Consider the following 13,757-nt stretch of genomic DNA (forward strand, 5'->3'; position numbering starts at 1 on the left):
TGGCTAATAGATAGGCTATGGACGAATTGTCCAGCTGTTCATGGGAGCAGGATCTTCCCATTGACAGTGGCAGGACCCGAAGATCCCGCTGGCCATCAACAGTGCGACGCCTCTGGCCACGAGAAACATGCCATAGAGAGGCCAGAGAATTCCACCCAAATAGGTTTTAGGCTAAAATGAGTAGAACAATACATTCTGGATTGCACAACCTGTTTCAGCTTGACTGAACAACGGGGTAGTGAGATGTAGTCAGTAGCAAGGAAATGAAGTTTATGGTTGAAACCAGAATGTTGGCTTTGGTCTTCTTGTGGGGAGAGTCAACCCCAAGGAAGGGCTCTGAAAGGTCGATCAATATGGGAGTATAATGATGCCTCTGAACCAACAAAAATCATTTCCAAGTTTTGAACATTTTCTGATCACCTTATAAAGGCCATTAGCTAAGTGTTATGATGCGGAGCTTGACCCCCTTTTGAGAAGTAATGGCAAATCCACCAAAGACGAATATCTTGCCTGGTAATCTGTTAAAAATGTGTGGGAAGGTCAACTGTCCTTCAATAACATTTAGTGGGTAACTAACAGAAATACCTGACACTCGCTTTGAAATGTACACTTAACAATTTATTTATTTAACTAACAGGGAACCTTAACTGAACAAGTAACATATCGAATAAAATACGATTCTACTGGAATGCTGTTCAAATAAATACAATATCTATTCATAAATAAAAAAATAGAATTCAGTCACTCAAAAAAATATACAGCCAGGTTGTGTGTCTTTTGGAACCTTCTGGAGTTTCTCAGTTGATCTCTCTGTCTGTAAGTTCTTTCTGATTTGGTACCTTTCGCTGGTTAGATGGTGCATTCTCTATTAAGATATATAAAGCTGGCATAGTTGACAGCTGCTCTCTCTCTCTCAAGACTTGATAGGTGGCAGTTGTTATCTCCTGTTTTTCCCCCTTGCACTCTCTTTTATACCTGTGATGACCTATCACTTTTCCTACAATAGAATTGGTCTGATTTTGTCAACATCATCAAACTTAAAATGTTATAGATTCTTGGTATCTGAGTGTCTGCTTTAAATTGATAGGCTGAATTCAAAAACATTCAAATGCCTGAAGCCTGTTACCAAGGCAACACTGTTGCCTGGCCTTTGATACAAATGTTTCAGCTTGGACTCTGTGTACTTTGCATTTTAAACCTCCAAGCACTGAAACAAAACATCAGCTTTTAAAGGGACCACGCAATGTTCTTTTTTCCCCTCTAGCATTTTATATTCTTTACATCTTTACAAACTCAACTTCGCAACGTAAGCCACTGAGAGCCAAGTACCAATGGGCATAGCAAGGATGGTGCACGATTCATCCATTGGTATTTCAAAATTTAATCAACTTCAACTGATGCTATATGAATCTTATTTGTAAAAACAAATTTGTTTGTTTGAAGCAGTGGCCTGCGGTCCCATACATCAGAGAAAATGGGGTGGAAAATATTGCACCATTGGTTCTGCTGCCTAATCCCAGGTAAAACAGGAAAACAAAGAAATACAAACTTTGGGTAATATGAAAATGCCAGGGACAAACAAAGTTAGTTTTCCAGGTACATACGTATGTTAATAATCCTTTTGCAATTGACCACTAATGCATTTTCATAACAATCTTCCTGTTTTAAAAAACATCAAGTCAGGAAAAGGGTTCCAATTTCCTATTTGCATGCTGAAATTTACTGGGAGTGGGGTTTCAACTCCACAATGTATGTTCATTTTTTTTAATCTAAGAGATTTCCTACCCAAAAGCCAGCCTGATTGAAATATGGGAAAGTTCTACAGAAAGAGCTGCAGCTGAGGATCAATTAAGTTGTCTAGTTGTTGGGGGTACAGATCGCCGGATTTGTGGGGGAGTGTCGGTAGTGAATGAAACATTGTTGAAAGGACTGGGCAGTCCAAAGTGCACAAGGCGGATTGCGAGAGAATCAGAGTTCTTGGGAAAAGGGAATAAGTAGAGTGATGTGTCATGGGTGTTGGTGACTGTGAGGGTAGAGATGGGGAGAGGAGTCAATGTATGGGGAGATTTTGGAGATAGTGAGCGGTGTTTAAACCGGGTTTGCTTGCTGGGCCTGGAAGAAGCACTTTTGCTCCTCCTACCCACAAGTAGGAAGAGAACTTATCCCAATAGATCCAGAACCCTTTTCACCTCCTTTTACCTGCTGAGTTTTCAATACCCAAGAAACCCAGTTAAAGGTTAAAAACAGAGCTACAGTAAAAATGGAATCATGTAGCCTCCTTTAAAAAGTTTCAAAGATCGATCCACTTCCCAAGAACGGATTGGGAATCTGCTCTCTTAAACCAAAAGTGGACAGCTTCCTGTTTCAGTTTAATATTTTAACCTGCCACCCAAAATTAAACCCATCCATTGTTGCAGGTTAAAATCAACTCCATGTCAATAAACAAATTACTAATATAAAATTGCAAACATTGATGCAGTAACATTGAAATACTAACTGCTTTGAAGAACCTCTCAGAAAGGACGCACTTGGACCCAAAGTTCTTAGGTTGAAGAGTCATATTTTCTTTTGTCTGAGAATCAAATGTTGGGTTTTCAATCAGGCAGTTGACAAAGACCCATATATGATTTTTTACCTATGTAAAAGGAGAATACACATACTTATTGTTTTCCTCAAGTTAATGATATGATTTTTGATGCAAAGTTTTAGGTACAGTTCAGCTAACAACTAACCTGAAAAGGTTTCACTGATACTCCAGCTTTGTTCTTCTTTTTCACAACTTCAATCAGTTTACTAACAATCTGATCAACTACATAATCAGCATGTCTACCACCCTGAGAAAATAAGATCTTCATTAAATTCCGAAACTTAATAATTCTAATATGCAATGAAAAATAGTACAAGTTCCTTGAACTTTCAAAAAGTAATGGTTGAATGCAAAGGTAACTCAAATACCAACCTTTGTAGTAGCAATACTATTTACAAAACTGATTTGCTGGAAGCCTTTCTCACTCATGGTCAGGCACACTTCCCATCGATCATTCACAGATTCATGAACCACCTTTAGTGCAACGCCAGTTTCATCCAATTTATCTTTCACATAAAGTTCAACATAGCTCCGGAACCCATTTATCTATCAGGCAAAAAATAAAACAAGTTGTCAAAATCAAACCATACATTAGTTGCTTTTCCTTACCTCCAATCCACTATTCTTTTCCCTGCATCCCAATATTTTAAGCTTGTTGGAATTCTTAATTCACTTTCACCCTGAACGGAAACTATACCCCACACCAAAATGTATACTTTTTGTAAACATTAATTTCTTGAGCTAAAGTTTTGAATGAATATGTTTTGTGATAGCAGGGTGATGCTGGGGCAGAGTACATACTCAGTGGAGTACCCTATAACCTGATGTGAAAAACACAAAGACAAACTTGGAGAGGCAGTGGTAGTGTCACTGGGCTAGTAATCCAGAGACCCAGAGCAAGGTCTTGAGATCCAGGTTCAAATCCCACCACAACAGAAATTGAATTTTTAAAAAAACATCCAAAATTTAAAAGTCTAATGATTACCATGAAACCATTGTCAATTGTTGCCATCTGGTTCACTAACGTCCTTTAGGGAAAGAGGTCTGCTGTCCTTTACCTGGTCCTGCCTACATGTGACTCCAGATCCACACAGCAATGTGGTTGATTTTCAAATGCCCTCTGAATAGAAGGACAGTTAGGGACGGACAATAAATACTGGCCCAGCCAGCAAAGTTCATGTCCGGTAAAATAAATTTTAAAAAAACAAGAGTCATCCAGCCATTCTTAGCTTATGCTTCTAGATAATACGCAAGGTTCTTCCATCAATGCAGCATTCTTAAATATTTCCAGAGTCCACTTAATGTGCAACAAACTTCTTATAATCAACCAAAACTCTACCTTTTATGGTAGCCCTTTGTCATTTTAAGAGTACTGGATTTGCCTTTTTTTGAATATTCAACACCTTACATATCACTGGGAAGTGACTTTTTTTTAAGGTTGAATTGCCTATGCGCACAATTTTCCCGGCTCGCTGCACTGCTCAAGTAGCCATGATGTGGAGATGCCGGCGTTGGACTGGGTAAGCACAGTTCTTGCTGCTCGGGTAGTGCAGCAGGCTGGGAAATGCCAGTGGGAGGGCTGAAAAGGGAGTGTCATGACTTTCCTGGGCCATTTTGTATGGCGTAATAAGCCTTGCTGATTACAATATGGTAATAATGATTAGCATCTATTTAGTGAGCCTGGGTTGCAATCATCTGGGCTCGCTAAAGTTTCTGCCCCCACCCGCGGAGGTTCCCACCAGTGGGGATTAAAGCTGGCCCCCCAGCAATGGGGACCAGGCGTGATGGCCTTGCTGGTGGGGGCAGAGGCCATTGAGCCTCAATGGAGGGGGTGGTGCTGCAATCGTTTTTTTTTGAGGGGGAGGGGGGTGTTGGGCCGGCCAGTGCGCTGATGCCGGCCTCTCGGGCGGGATTGTTCTTTGTTCTTTAGAGGGATACAAACAGATAGTCTCGTTGGGAACACATGATCGGTGTAGGCTTAGAGGGCCGAAGGGCCTGTTCCTGTGCTGTATTGGTCTTTGATGGGGAGAACATGCAAACTCCACACAGTCACCCGAGGCCGGAATCAAACCCGGGTCTCTGGTTCTGTGAGGCAGCAGTGTTAACTACTGTGCCACTCATAGCTTGTTTGCTACTTCATATCATTGGGCGCAGTTAGTGCCCAATCTATTAACATCCCTTCATATTTTTCAACATCATTCAAAGAGCATTTCAGTGCCCATTTTTTCTATGAGCAACAGTGTACATTCATCAATCAAACTTCAATAGTCACTACTTCACACATACTCAGGAAATTAAATGTATATTTTAAGAGCTGTTTCTTCAGATTTAACTGATATAGTATTTTTTTGGGATCATTGGCAAATTTCATGAATTTCCATTGAGATTCTGAACTCAAGTTATTAATGTAAATCAGACCAAAGTAGGAATCTGGATATCAATGGTTAGAACAATCCACTGGGGAGGACTCTCATTTGAACTTCACTCCCTGAACAAGCATACATTGCATCTTGCCTACCAACTAATTTCTCATCAATTCTCAAGTTTTACTTTAAATTCCCACTGCTTTACATCTAAGTAGTGGCCTTAGTTTTAAGCCTGTCTGAATTCTATAAAGTACTTTTTGGAAAATCTTTAAGATGAGACATTAAACCAAGGTCCTGTCTGCTCTTCAGGTGGACACAGAAGAACCTACGGCATTATTTCCAAGAAGAACAGGTGAGTTATCCCAGTGTCTTGCCCAATATTTATCCTTCAATTAACATTACAGGAAGATTATCTGGGTATTATCTCTTTACTGTTTGTGGGAGTTTGTTGTATGCAAATTAGTTACCACATTTCCAACATTACAACAAACCACACTTTAAATGTAATTATTTGACTGCTTTAAGATATCCAGTGATCAAGAAAGGCACTTTGTTATATAAATGCAAGTCTTTTCAAGCTAGGTACACCACATTGTAGGGCTTTTAAAGAATCCGCTCAGGATGTCACCACTTTAAAACACAGTCAAGGAGGTTGGGAAAGCAAAATCTCCTTTCCTGAATGATCATTTGCTGGGTCATGGTTATGGAACCAATTGTATGTATTACTGATAATAGATGCTATTGTTAACTAGCTATGAATGTGAAGCTGACTAATTTTTTATTTGCTACCCTCTTTGAAAATGGACAAGAGCTGTGCTCGTTTCTCATCTACAAAGAAACTCCCAGCAATGGCTGTTTCATGACGAGGGTCAACGTCTTCCCACCCATGCCTCAGTAAACACTATCCTTCCTATTTGATTCAGGAAGAAGTTGCTAATTTGACAGTATCACAAAAAATGGAATATGAATCAATATATAGTCTTATCTAGTGAAAAACATTTTAAACCAATCTTAGGAAAATGCCGACTGATTTAAAGAGATGATTGTTTTGTTAATACGCGAGGTAAAGAATTGGGGAATTTATTGCATTGGGGAATAAATTATTTTTCTACTTTAACCTGGTGTTGAGACTTCTTAAAGTCCAACAGGTTTATTTGGTATCACAAGCTTTTGGAGCACTGCTCCTTCATCAGATGAGTGAGCAGCACTCCGAAAGCTCATGATACCAAATAAACCTGTTGGACTTTAACCTGGTGTTGTGAAACTTCTTACTGTGCCCACCCCAGTCCAACGCTGGCATCTCTACATCTTTTCTACTTTACACATTTATTGTCAGAGGCTGGTAAAAATATTTTACATAATTAATTCATTGACTAGATTATCCTAAACTATCCTCAAGTTTGATTACCAGTGACACATGTTGAATACAGAGAAAAGCCAACAGAATTTTGGAGCAAAAATAAGCCGTCACTTCATATTCCTTCATTACAGGTCATTCAATTTCACTAATGTCCCACTTAATTCCCACCACTTGATATCTTCATGGGCCTTGGTAAGCATGTCTGCACCCGTGCTATTGCAGTCCTTAGAAAATTTCACAAAGGGAAACTTGTTATAAAGCAATGCATCAAATTTCATCATCTGAGCAGGGCAACCAATACATTTATTTTTAAATGTTCAGTCTATTTACCAACTATAAGGGGACAGGGACGTGAAGCAGTGACAGGAATTGGACCAGAAAGAGAAGCAATGATGGAGGATGAGTATGTGGTGAGGAAACAGTGATTGGATAGAACACAATAATGATGTGGTACATTAAAGGACAGAGTAGCATATGGCATAAGTTAGGGGTTCCCAAACTTTTCCAGCCGCAGAACCCTTTTGACCTTCCCAAGAGCACTGAAGGAACCCGAAAAAATATTTTGAAGAATTAAACCACAAAAAAATTATTACTGCACAATAGGTACAAACATACAAAAACTTAAAATAAGTTTTGATGTTTTATATGTAAACATTTATTATAATACAAAAGTTCTGTTATTCAACAAATACTTCCAAGTCTTATCTTCTTTTTGTCATTTTTAATGGGAGCACCCTCACACCCCTCACGCTCACCCACCCTCAACCACACCATCACTAACTCACCCCCCTGTCAAGCCCCCACCTCTTCTAGATAGCACCCTCAACCCTGGCTCTTCTTCGGCCCCCCCACCACAGCTCCAGCTCTTCTTAGGGCCCCCAGCCCATGCTCTTCTTGGAGCCCTGCCAGTCTAGATCTTCTCAGGCCCTCGTTCTGTCTTCCTGGGAGCCCGCCGGCCTCGCTCTTCTTGAACCCTGGCCAGACTGACTGCAGATCCCCAGTTTGAAAACCCTTGAGATAAGTTATGGTGCTACAATGGTTGAAAGGGGAGATGAGAGGTGGTGTAGAACTGCAGTTTTGGATACAGAGGATGAATTTCCAGTGTGCACTCTAACCCCAGCACCAGAACCTTACCAATCAACCTGCAACTGTAAATCCACACTCCCTTTCCACTACCCTTTGCCCCATGGCTTGTATTCTCTGTCCCATTATATTGCAGTCATGATGTGGAGATGCCGGCGTTGGACTGGGGTAAACACAGTAAGAGTTTTAACAACACCAGGTTAAAGTCCAACAGGTTTATTTGGTAGCAAATACCATTAGCTTTCGGAGCGCTGCTCCTTCGTCAGATGGAGTGGAAATCTGCTCTCAAACAGGACACAGAGACACAAAATCAAGTTACAGAATACTGATTAGAATGCGAATCCCTTCAGCCAACCAGGTCTTAAAGAGACAGATAATGTGAGTGGAGGGAGCATTAAGCACAGGTTAAAGCGATGTGTATTGTCTCCAGACAGGACAGCCAGTGAGATTCTGCAGGTCCAGAAGGCAAGCTGTGGGGGTTACTGATAGTGTGACATAAATCCAACATCCCGGTTTAGGCCGTCCTCATGTGTGCGGAACTTGGCTATCAGTTTCTGCTCAGCAACTCTGCGACGTCGTGTGTCGTGAAGGCCGCCTTGGAGAACGCTTACCAGAAGATCAGAGGCTGAATGCCGATGACCGCTGAAGTGCTCCCCAACAGGAAGAGAACAGTCTTGCCTGGTGATTGTCGAGCGGTGTTCATTCATCCGTTGTCGTAGCGTCTGCATGGTTTCCCCAATGTACCATGCCTCGGGACATCCTTTCCTGCAGCGTATCAGGTAGACAACGTTGGCCGAGTTGCAAGAGTAGGCACCGTGTACCTGGTAGATGGTGTTCTCACATGAGATGATGGCATCCGTGTCGATGATCCGGCACGTCTTGCAGAGGTTGCTGTGGCAGGGTTGTGTGGTGTCGTGGTCCCTGTTCTCCTGAAGGCTGGGTAGTTTGCTGCGGACAATGGTCTGTTTGAGGTTGTGCGGTTGTTTGAAGGCAAGAAGTGGGGGTGTGGGGATGGCCTTGGCGAGATGTTCGTCTTCATCAATGACATGTTGAAGGCTCCGGAGGAGATGCCGTAGCTTCTCTGCTCCGGGGAAGTACTGGACGACGAAGGGTACTCTGTCCACCGTGTCCCGTGTTTGTCTTCTGAGGAGGTCAGTGCGGTTTTCCGCTGTGGTGCATCGGAACTGTCGATCTATGAGTCGAGCGCCATATCCTGTTCTTATGAGGGCATCTTTCAGCGTCTGGAGGTGTCTGTTGCGATCCTCCTCATCCGAGCAGATCCTGTGTATATGGAGGGCTTGTCCGTAGGGGATGGCTTCTTTAACATGTTTAGGGTGGAAGCTGGAGAAGTGGAGCATCGTGAGGTTACCCGTGGGCTTGCGGTACAGTGAGATGCTGAGGTGACCGTCCTTAATGGAGATGCGTGTGTCCAAGAATGCAACCGATTCCGGAAAGTAGTCCATGGTGAGTCTGATGGTGGGATGGAACTTGTTGATGTCATCATATAGTTGTTTCAGTGATCGCTCACCATGACTCCAAAGGAAGAAAATGTCATCGATGTATCTAGTGTATAGCATCGGTTGAAGGTCCTGTGCGGTGAAGAAGTCTTGTTCGAACCTGTGCATGAAGATGTTGGCATATTGAGGTGCGAATTTGGTCCCCATGGCTGTTCCATGTGTCTGGATGAAGAACTGGTTGTTGAAGGTGAAGACGTTGTGGTCCAGGATGAAGCGGATGAGTTGCAAAATTGCATCTGGAAACTGGCAGTTGTCGGCGTTGAGTACTAAGGCCGTTGCAGCAATGCCATCATCGTGGGGGATGCTGGTGTAGAGTGCCGAGACATCCATTGTGATGAGGAGTGCTCCTGGTTCAACTGCTCCATGTGCGTTGAGTTTCTGTAGGAAGCCCATAGTGTCGCGAAAAAAGCTGGGGGTTCTTTGTACAATGGGTTTCAAGATGCCCTCGACATAGCCGGAGAGGTTCTCACACAGGGTCCCATTGCCCGATACGATGGGACGGCCGGGTGTGTTTGCCTTGTGTATCTTCGGGAGGCAGTAGAGATCTCCAACGAGGGGAGTACGTGGGATGAGAGCACGGAGGGTGCTTTGAAGGTCCGGGATGAAGGTCTTGATCAGAGTGTTGAGTTGATGTGTGTGTTCTTTGGTTGGATCTGTGGGTAACTGTCTGTAGTGTTCCTCGTTGCTCAGTTGTCGGTACACTTCTTTGCAGTAGTTCCGCACACATGAGGACGGCCTAAACCGGGATGTTGGATTTATGTCACACTATCAGTAACCCCCACAGCTTGCCTTCTGGACTTGCAGAATCTCACTGGCTGTCCTGTCTGGAGACAATACACATCTCTGTAACCTGTGCTTAATGCTCCCTCCACTCACATTATCTGTCTCTTTAAGACCTGGTTGGCTGTAGGGATTCGCATTCTAATCAGTATTCTGTAACTTGATTTTGTGTCTGTGTCCTGTTTGAGAGCAGATTTCCACTCCATCTGACGAAGGAGCAGCGCTCCGAAAGCTCATGGTATTTGCTACCAAATAAATCTGTTGGACTTTAACCTGGTGTTGTTAAAACTCTTACCATTATATTGCAACATACATCCAAAAAGGAAAAGACAGCAGAAAAGCAAAAACCAAGCAAAGAGATGGAGAGAAAAACACTAAGTAGCAGCAACATGAAGGCAATAGAAAAAGCAAAAATGGAGACAAGGTGCCTTGACTAATTCTACAGTAAATCCACTAAGAATTTAAATAATTGCTTTTGCTATCCAGGAGGAAAAGATTCAGTTTAAGTACTGGATTAGAAATCTATCATTCAACAAAATTTAGCTCAGAAAAGTTCAATTTTCAACTTGTCTTCACCCCACCGTCACCTGTCCCCTAAATGGAGGGCTGAACAGTTTGAAATGCATCCTTCTCCTTGGTCTTCAATACAACTCCCCGATTGGTCAGCATGTGTGAAATTTATACGTGATGCAAGAGCAACAATACCAGTTTTCCTCTCTAACAATTTCCTTCTACATAGAATCATGAAAACATAGAAGATAGGAGCAGGAGGCGGCCATTTGGACCTTTGAGCCTGCTCCGCCATTCATCACAATTATGGCTGATCATCCAACTAGTTGTTTCCAGCTGGCTAACTAATCCTGCTCTCTCCCCATAACCTTTGATCCCATTCGCCCCAAGTGCTATATCTAGCCACCTCTTGAATACATTCAATGTTTTGGCATCAACTACTTCCTGTGGTAATGAATTCCACAGACTCATCACTCGTTGGGTGAAGAAATGTCTCCTCATCTCAGTCCTAAATGGTCTACCCTGAATCCTCAGACTCTGGTTCTGGGCTCCCCCACCATCTGAAACATCCTCCCTACATCTATCCTGTCTAGTTCTGATAGAATTTTGTAAGTCTCTATGAGATCTCCCCTCATTTGTCTGAACTCCAGCAAAAACAATCCTAATTTAGTCCATCTCTCCTCATACATCAGTCCTGCAATCCCCGGAATCAGCCTATACCATGTAACGTTCATAAGAGACAAACTTAGAACACTGGATGCTAAAAGCACCATACCCTGATTGCATTAGAAGTGTGATCTCTTCTGCTCAATTAGCATTTTAGCCAGACAGTTGCAGTGGAGTATTTAGCACAGACACTCTGCCAGCTGGAAACAACATAACCCAGTCATCCCAGCCCACAGATACACACCTTTAATGAGACAAACAGATCCCATAGCCTAGGAGATTTCTTCAAGGCATAAACAAAATCGAAAAGATAAAACAAAGCCATACAAACCAAAGATAATTTTAACAGCTGGCAAAAAAAATTAAAAATTAGATCTTTTAGTTAGAAGCAAAAATGCTAATACACCTGATCTACTGATTTACTCCAAAAAGTAATTTAAACCAATATACTAAAAACACTTACTGGCAATTTCTTTCCATTGAACATGACTTTGACTCCTTTACATGACCCAGCTACATCATAAGCTCTTCGTGTCAGGAGTGCCACTATATCTTTATCCAGTTTTTCCATTTTGAATTTTGACAGATCAGGTTGGAATGTAATACATGTATAATCATCACCATCAAAGTACTTAATCTTCGCGTCAGATGATTTGTTCATATTGTTTGTCCATGTCTGTTTAAATAAAACATGAATACTTTGAAGTTTTGTTAAATTCCATTTTGTTCATAGCTTAGGTATACATTTAACAAAGATTGCCATTTTCACTTTACACAAGTTTCTAACATGATAAAGTAATTTTGCATTATTTTGTTTACAGTTAAGCAATTACAGACGAACTCTCATCCATGAGTAAAGGCATAAATTTAAAAGGAGCCACACAACCTTAGTCCAAATAAAGGATTCAATCTTAAAATGAACAGTTTTCCACAGTATCTGTACAGTCCAGTCCAGTCCTAAATGCTATAAAAACATTGGTACGGGTTAAATGAGAAAAAGTAAACAGAACTTTTAAAATCAATAATGGGAAATACCCAAAGAGGTAAAAATGATACAGTAAAAAAATCATATTTTGTCTATGGTTGATTTTTAGCTTGCATTGTTATATTTGTAAGATCAGCATGAAAAAGGAAAAAAATAAATGACATACGGGTAAAAACAGCCTTTTTTCACGCAGCATAAAAACTCTAAAGCATGGCTGGAGTGTGTCAAATGTGTTTAACGTTGCCCAGTTTGGGATCCATCAGCTTCCAATCAACTTGTTATTACAGCCTTGATTCAAACATGGACAAGAGAGCTGAATTTCAGAGGTGAGGTGAGAATAATACACCTGGCATCAAAGCAGCATTTGACAGAGCATGGCATCAAGGAGCCCGAGTAAAATTGAAGTCAATGGGAATTAGGCAGGAAAGTCTCCATTAGGAGTCATAACCAACACAAAAGGAAGATAGTTGTATTTGTTAGATCCCTATTATCTCAGACACAGAACATCACTGCAGGAGTTCCTCAGGTCAGTGACTTCGACTCAACCATCTTCAGTAGCTTCATCAATTATCTTTCTTCCATCAAACTCAGTGGAAATGTTCATTAATGATTCTGGCACTCAGTTCCATTCCCAACTTCAGATAATGAAGTGGTCTGTGTGTTCACACCGCAACAAGTGGGCAACATTCAGGCTTAAGTAGTATGTAGCTCATTCCAAACAAGCACCAGAAAATGATCATCATGAACAAGAAAGTCCAATCACTCACCCTTGACATTCAATGATTTCCCCACCAACACCCTTGCATCACTATTGGCCAGGAACTTAACTGGACCATTCACATTAATACTGTGGCTCTAAAAACAGGTCAAAAGTTGGGTAGTCTGCAGCAAATAACCATCCCACTGTAGTTAGTCCTTTGTCAAAAAATACATTTAATTTACAAGAAGCCAACATTTAAAAGCTGACAACAAAAGTTAATAAATGAGCCCTTGACTCAGAGAGAACAGGAGAAGTTGGTATAAAAATGAGGATACTCTGAGGTGTTAGAACATCAGTCAATTAGGGGTTGAGTCTTGCAAGAACCCATTCAACCATAAAAAAGTCAACATTTTAAAAGCCCAAAAGAAAGTACTGCAAAAAGGCCATTCATAATGGAGAACTTTCAGAAATTGGCCAAACATTGCCTCCCAGCATTCCACAAACCTTTGGAACTGGATCTGAAAAAAACTTTGAAAACCCGACATAGACACAATAAGTGATTTCTTTAATATACCAGTCAACAAATATCAGAGGCCATCAGACCATAGAATGGGTATGTGTCAATCAGTTAAATCGCAGAATTGTTATAATGCAGGAGGCAACCATTTGGCCCATCGTGTCTGCATCAGCTCTCCAAATGAGCATTTCATCTAGTGCCATTCTCCTGCCTTCTCCCCGTAACACTGCACTGTTCATTTTCAAATAATCCTCCAAATCCCTCAAGTGCTTTACTTGAACCTGCCTCCACAACAGTCTCAGGCATTACATTCCAGGCCCCAACCACTTGCTACATGATAAAAGTTTTTCTCATATTGCTTTTTTTCCTTTTACCAATTATTTTAAATCAGTGCCCTCTGGTTTTCGTTTCTTCCACAAATAGGAACGGTTTCTTTCTATCTACCCTGTCCATGCTTTTAATAAGTTTGAATAAGTCTCTCAAATCTCCCTTCAGCTTTCTTTTCTCCAAGGAAAAGAGTCCCGACTTCTCCAATCTATCTTCATAACTGAGGTTTCTCATCCCTGGAATCATTCCTGTAAACCTTTTCTGCACTCTCTCCAATGCCTTCACATCCTCCCTAAAATGTGGGGCTCAGAACTGAATGCAGCATTCTAGCTGAGGTCCAACTGGTGTCTTATACAAGC

General features: G+C 41.5%; 1 protein-coding gene across 1 annotated transcript in view; it reads right to left on the reverse strand.

The window, feature by feature from the left end:
• Positions 1–13,757, reverse strand: part of top2b (DNA topoisomerase II beta) — a 161,422-nt gene that overhangs the window by 93,614 nt on the left and 54,051 nt on the right. The window contains exons 7-10 of the mRNA XM_078239375.1: positions 11,333–11,545; positions 2,960–3,133; positions 2,733–2,834; positions 2,498–2,635 (exon numbers count right to left, since the gene is read on the reverse strand). Coding sequence (XP_078095501.1) covers positions 2,498–2,635; positions 2,733–2,834; positions 2,960–3,133; positions 11,333–11,545 — 627 coding nt within the window. The remainder of the gene's footprint in view (positions 1–2,497; positions 2,636–2,732; positions 2,835–2,959; positions 3,134–11,332; positions 11,546–13,757) is intronic.

This window comes from Mustelus asterias, chromosome 2 (genome assembly GCF_964213995.1).
Source record: "Mustelus asterias chromosome 2, sMusAst1.hap1.1, whole genome shotgun sequence".
Lineage (NCBI taxonomy): Eukaryota > Metazoa > Chordata > Chondrichthyes > Carcharhiniformes > Triakidae > Mustelus > Mustelus asterias.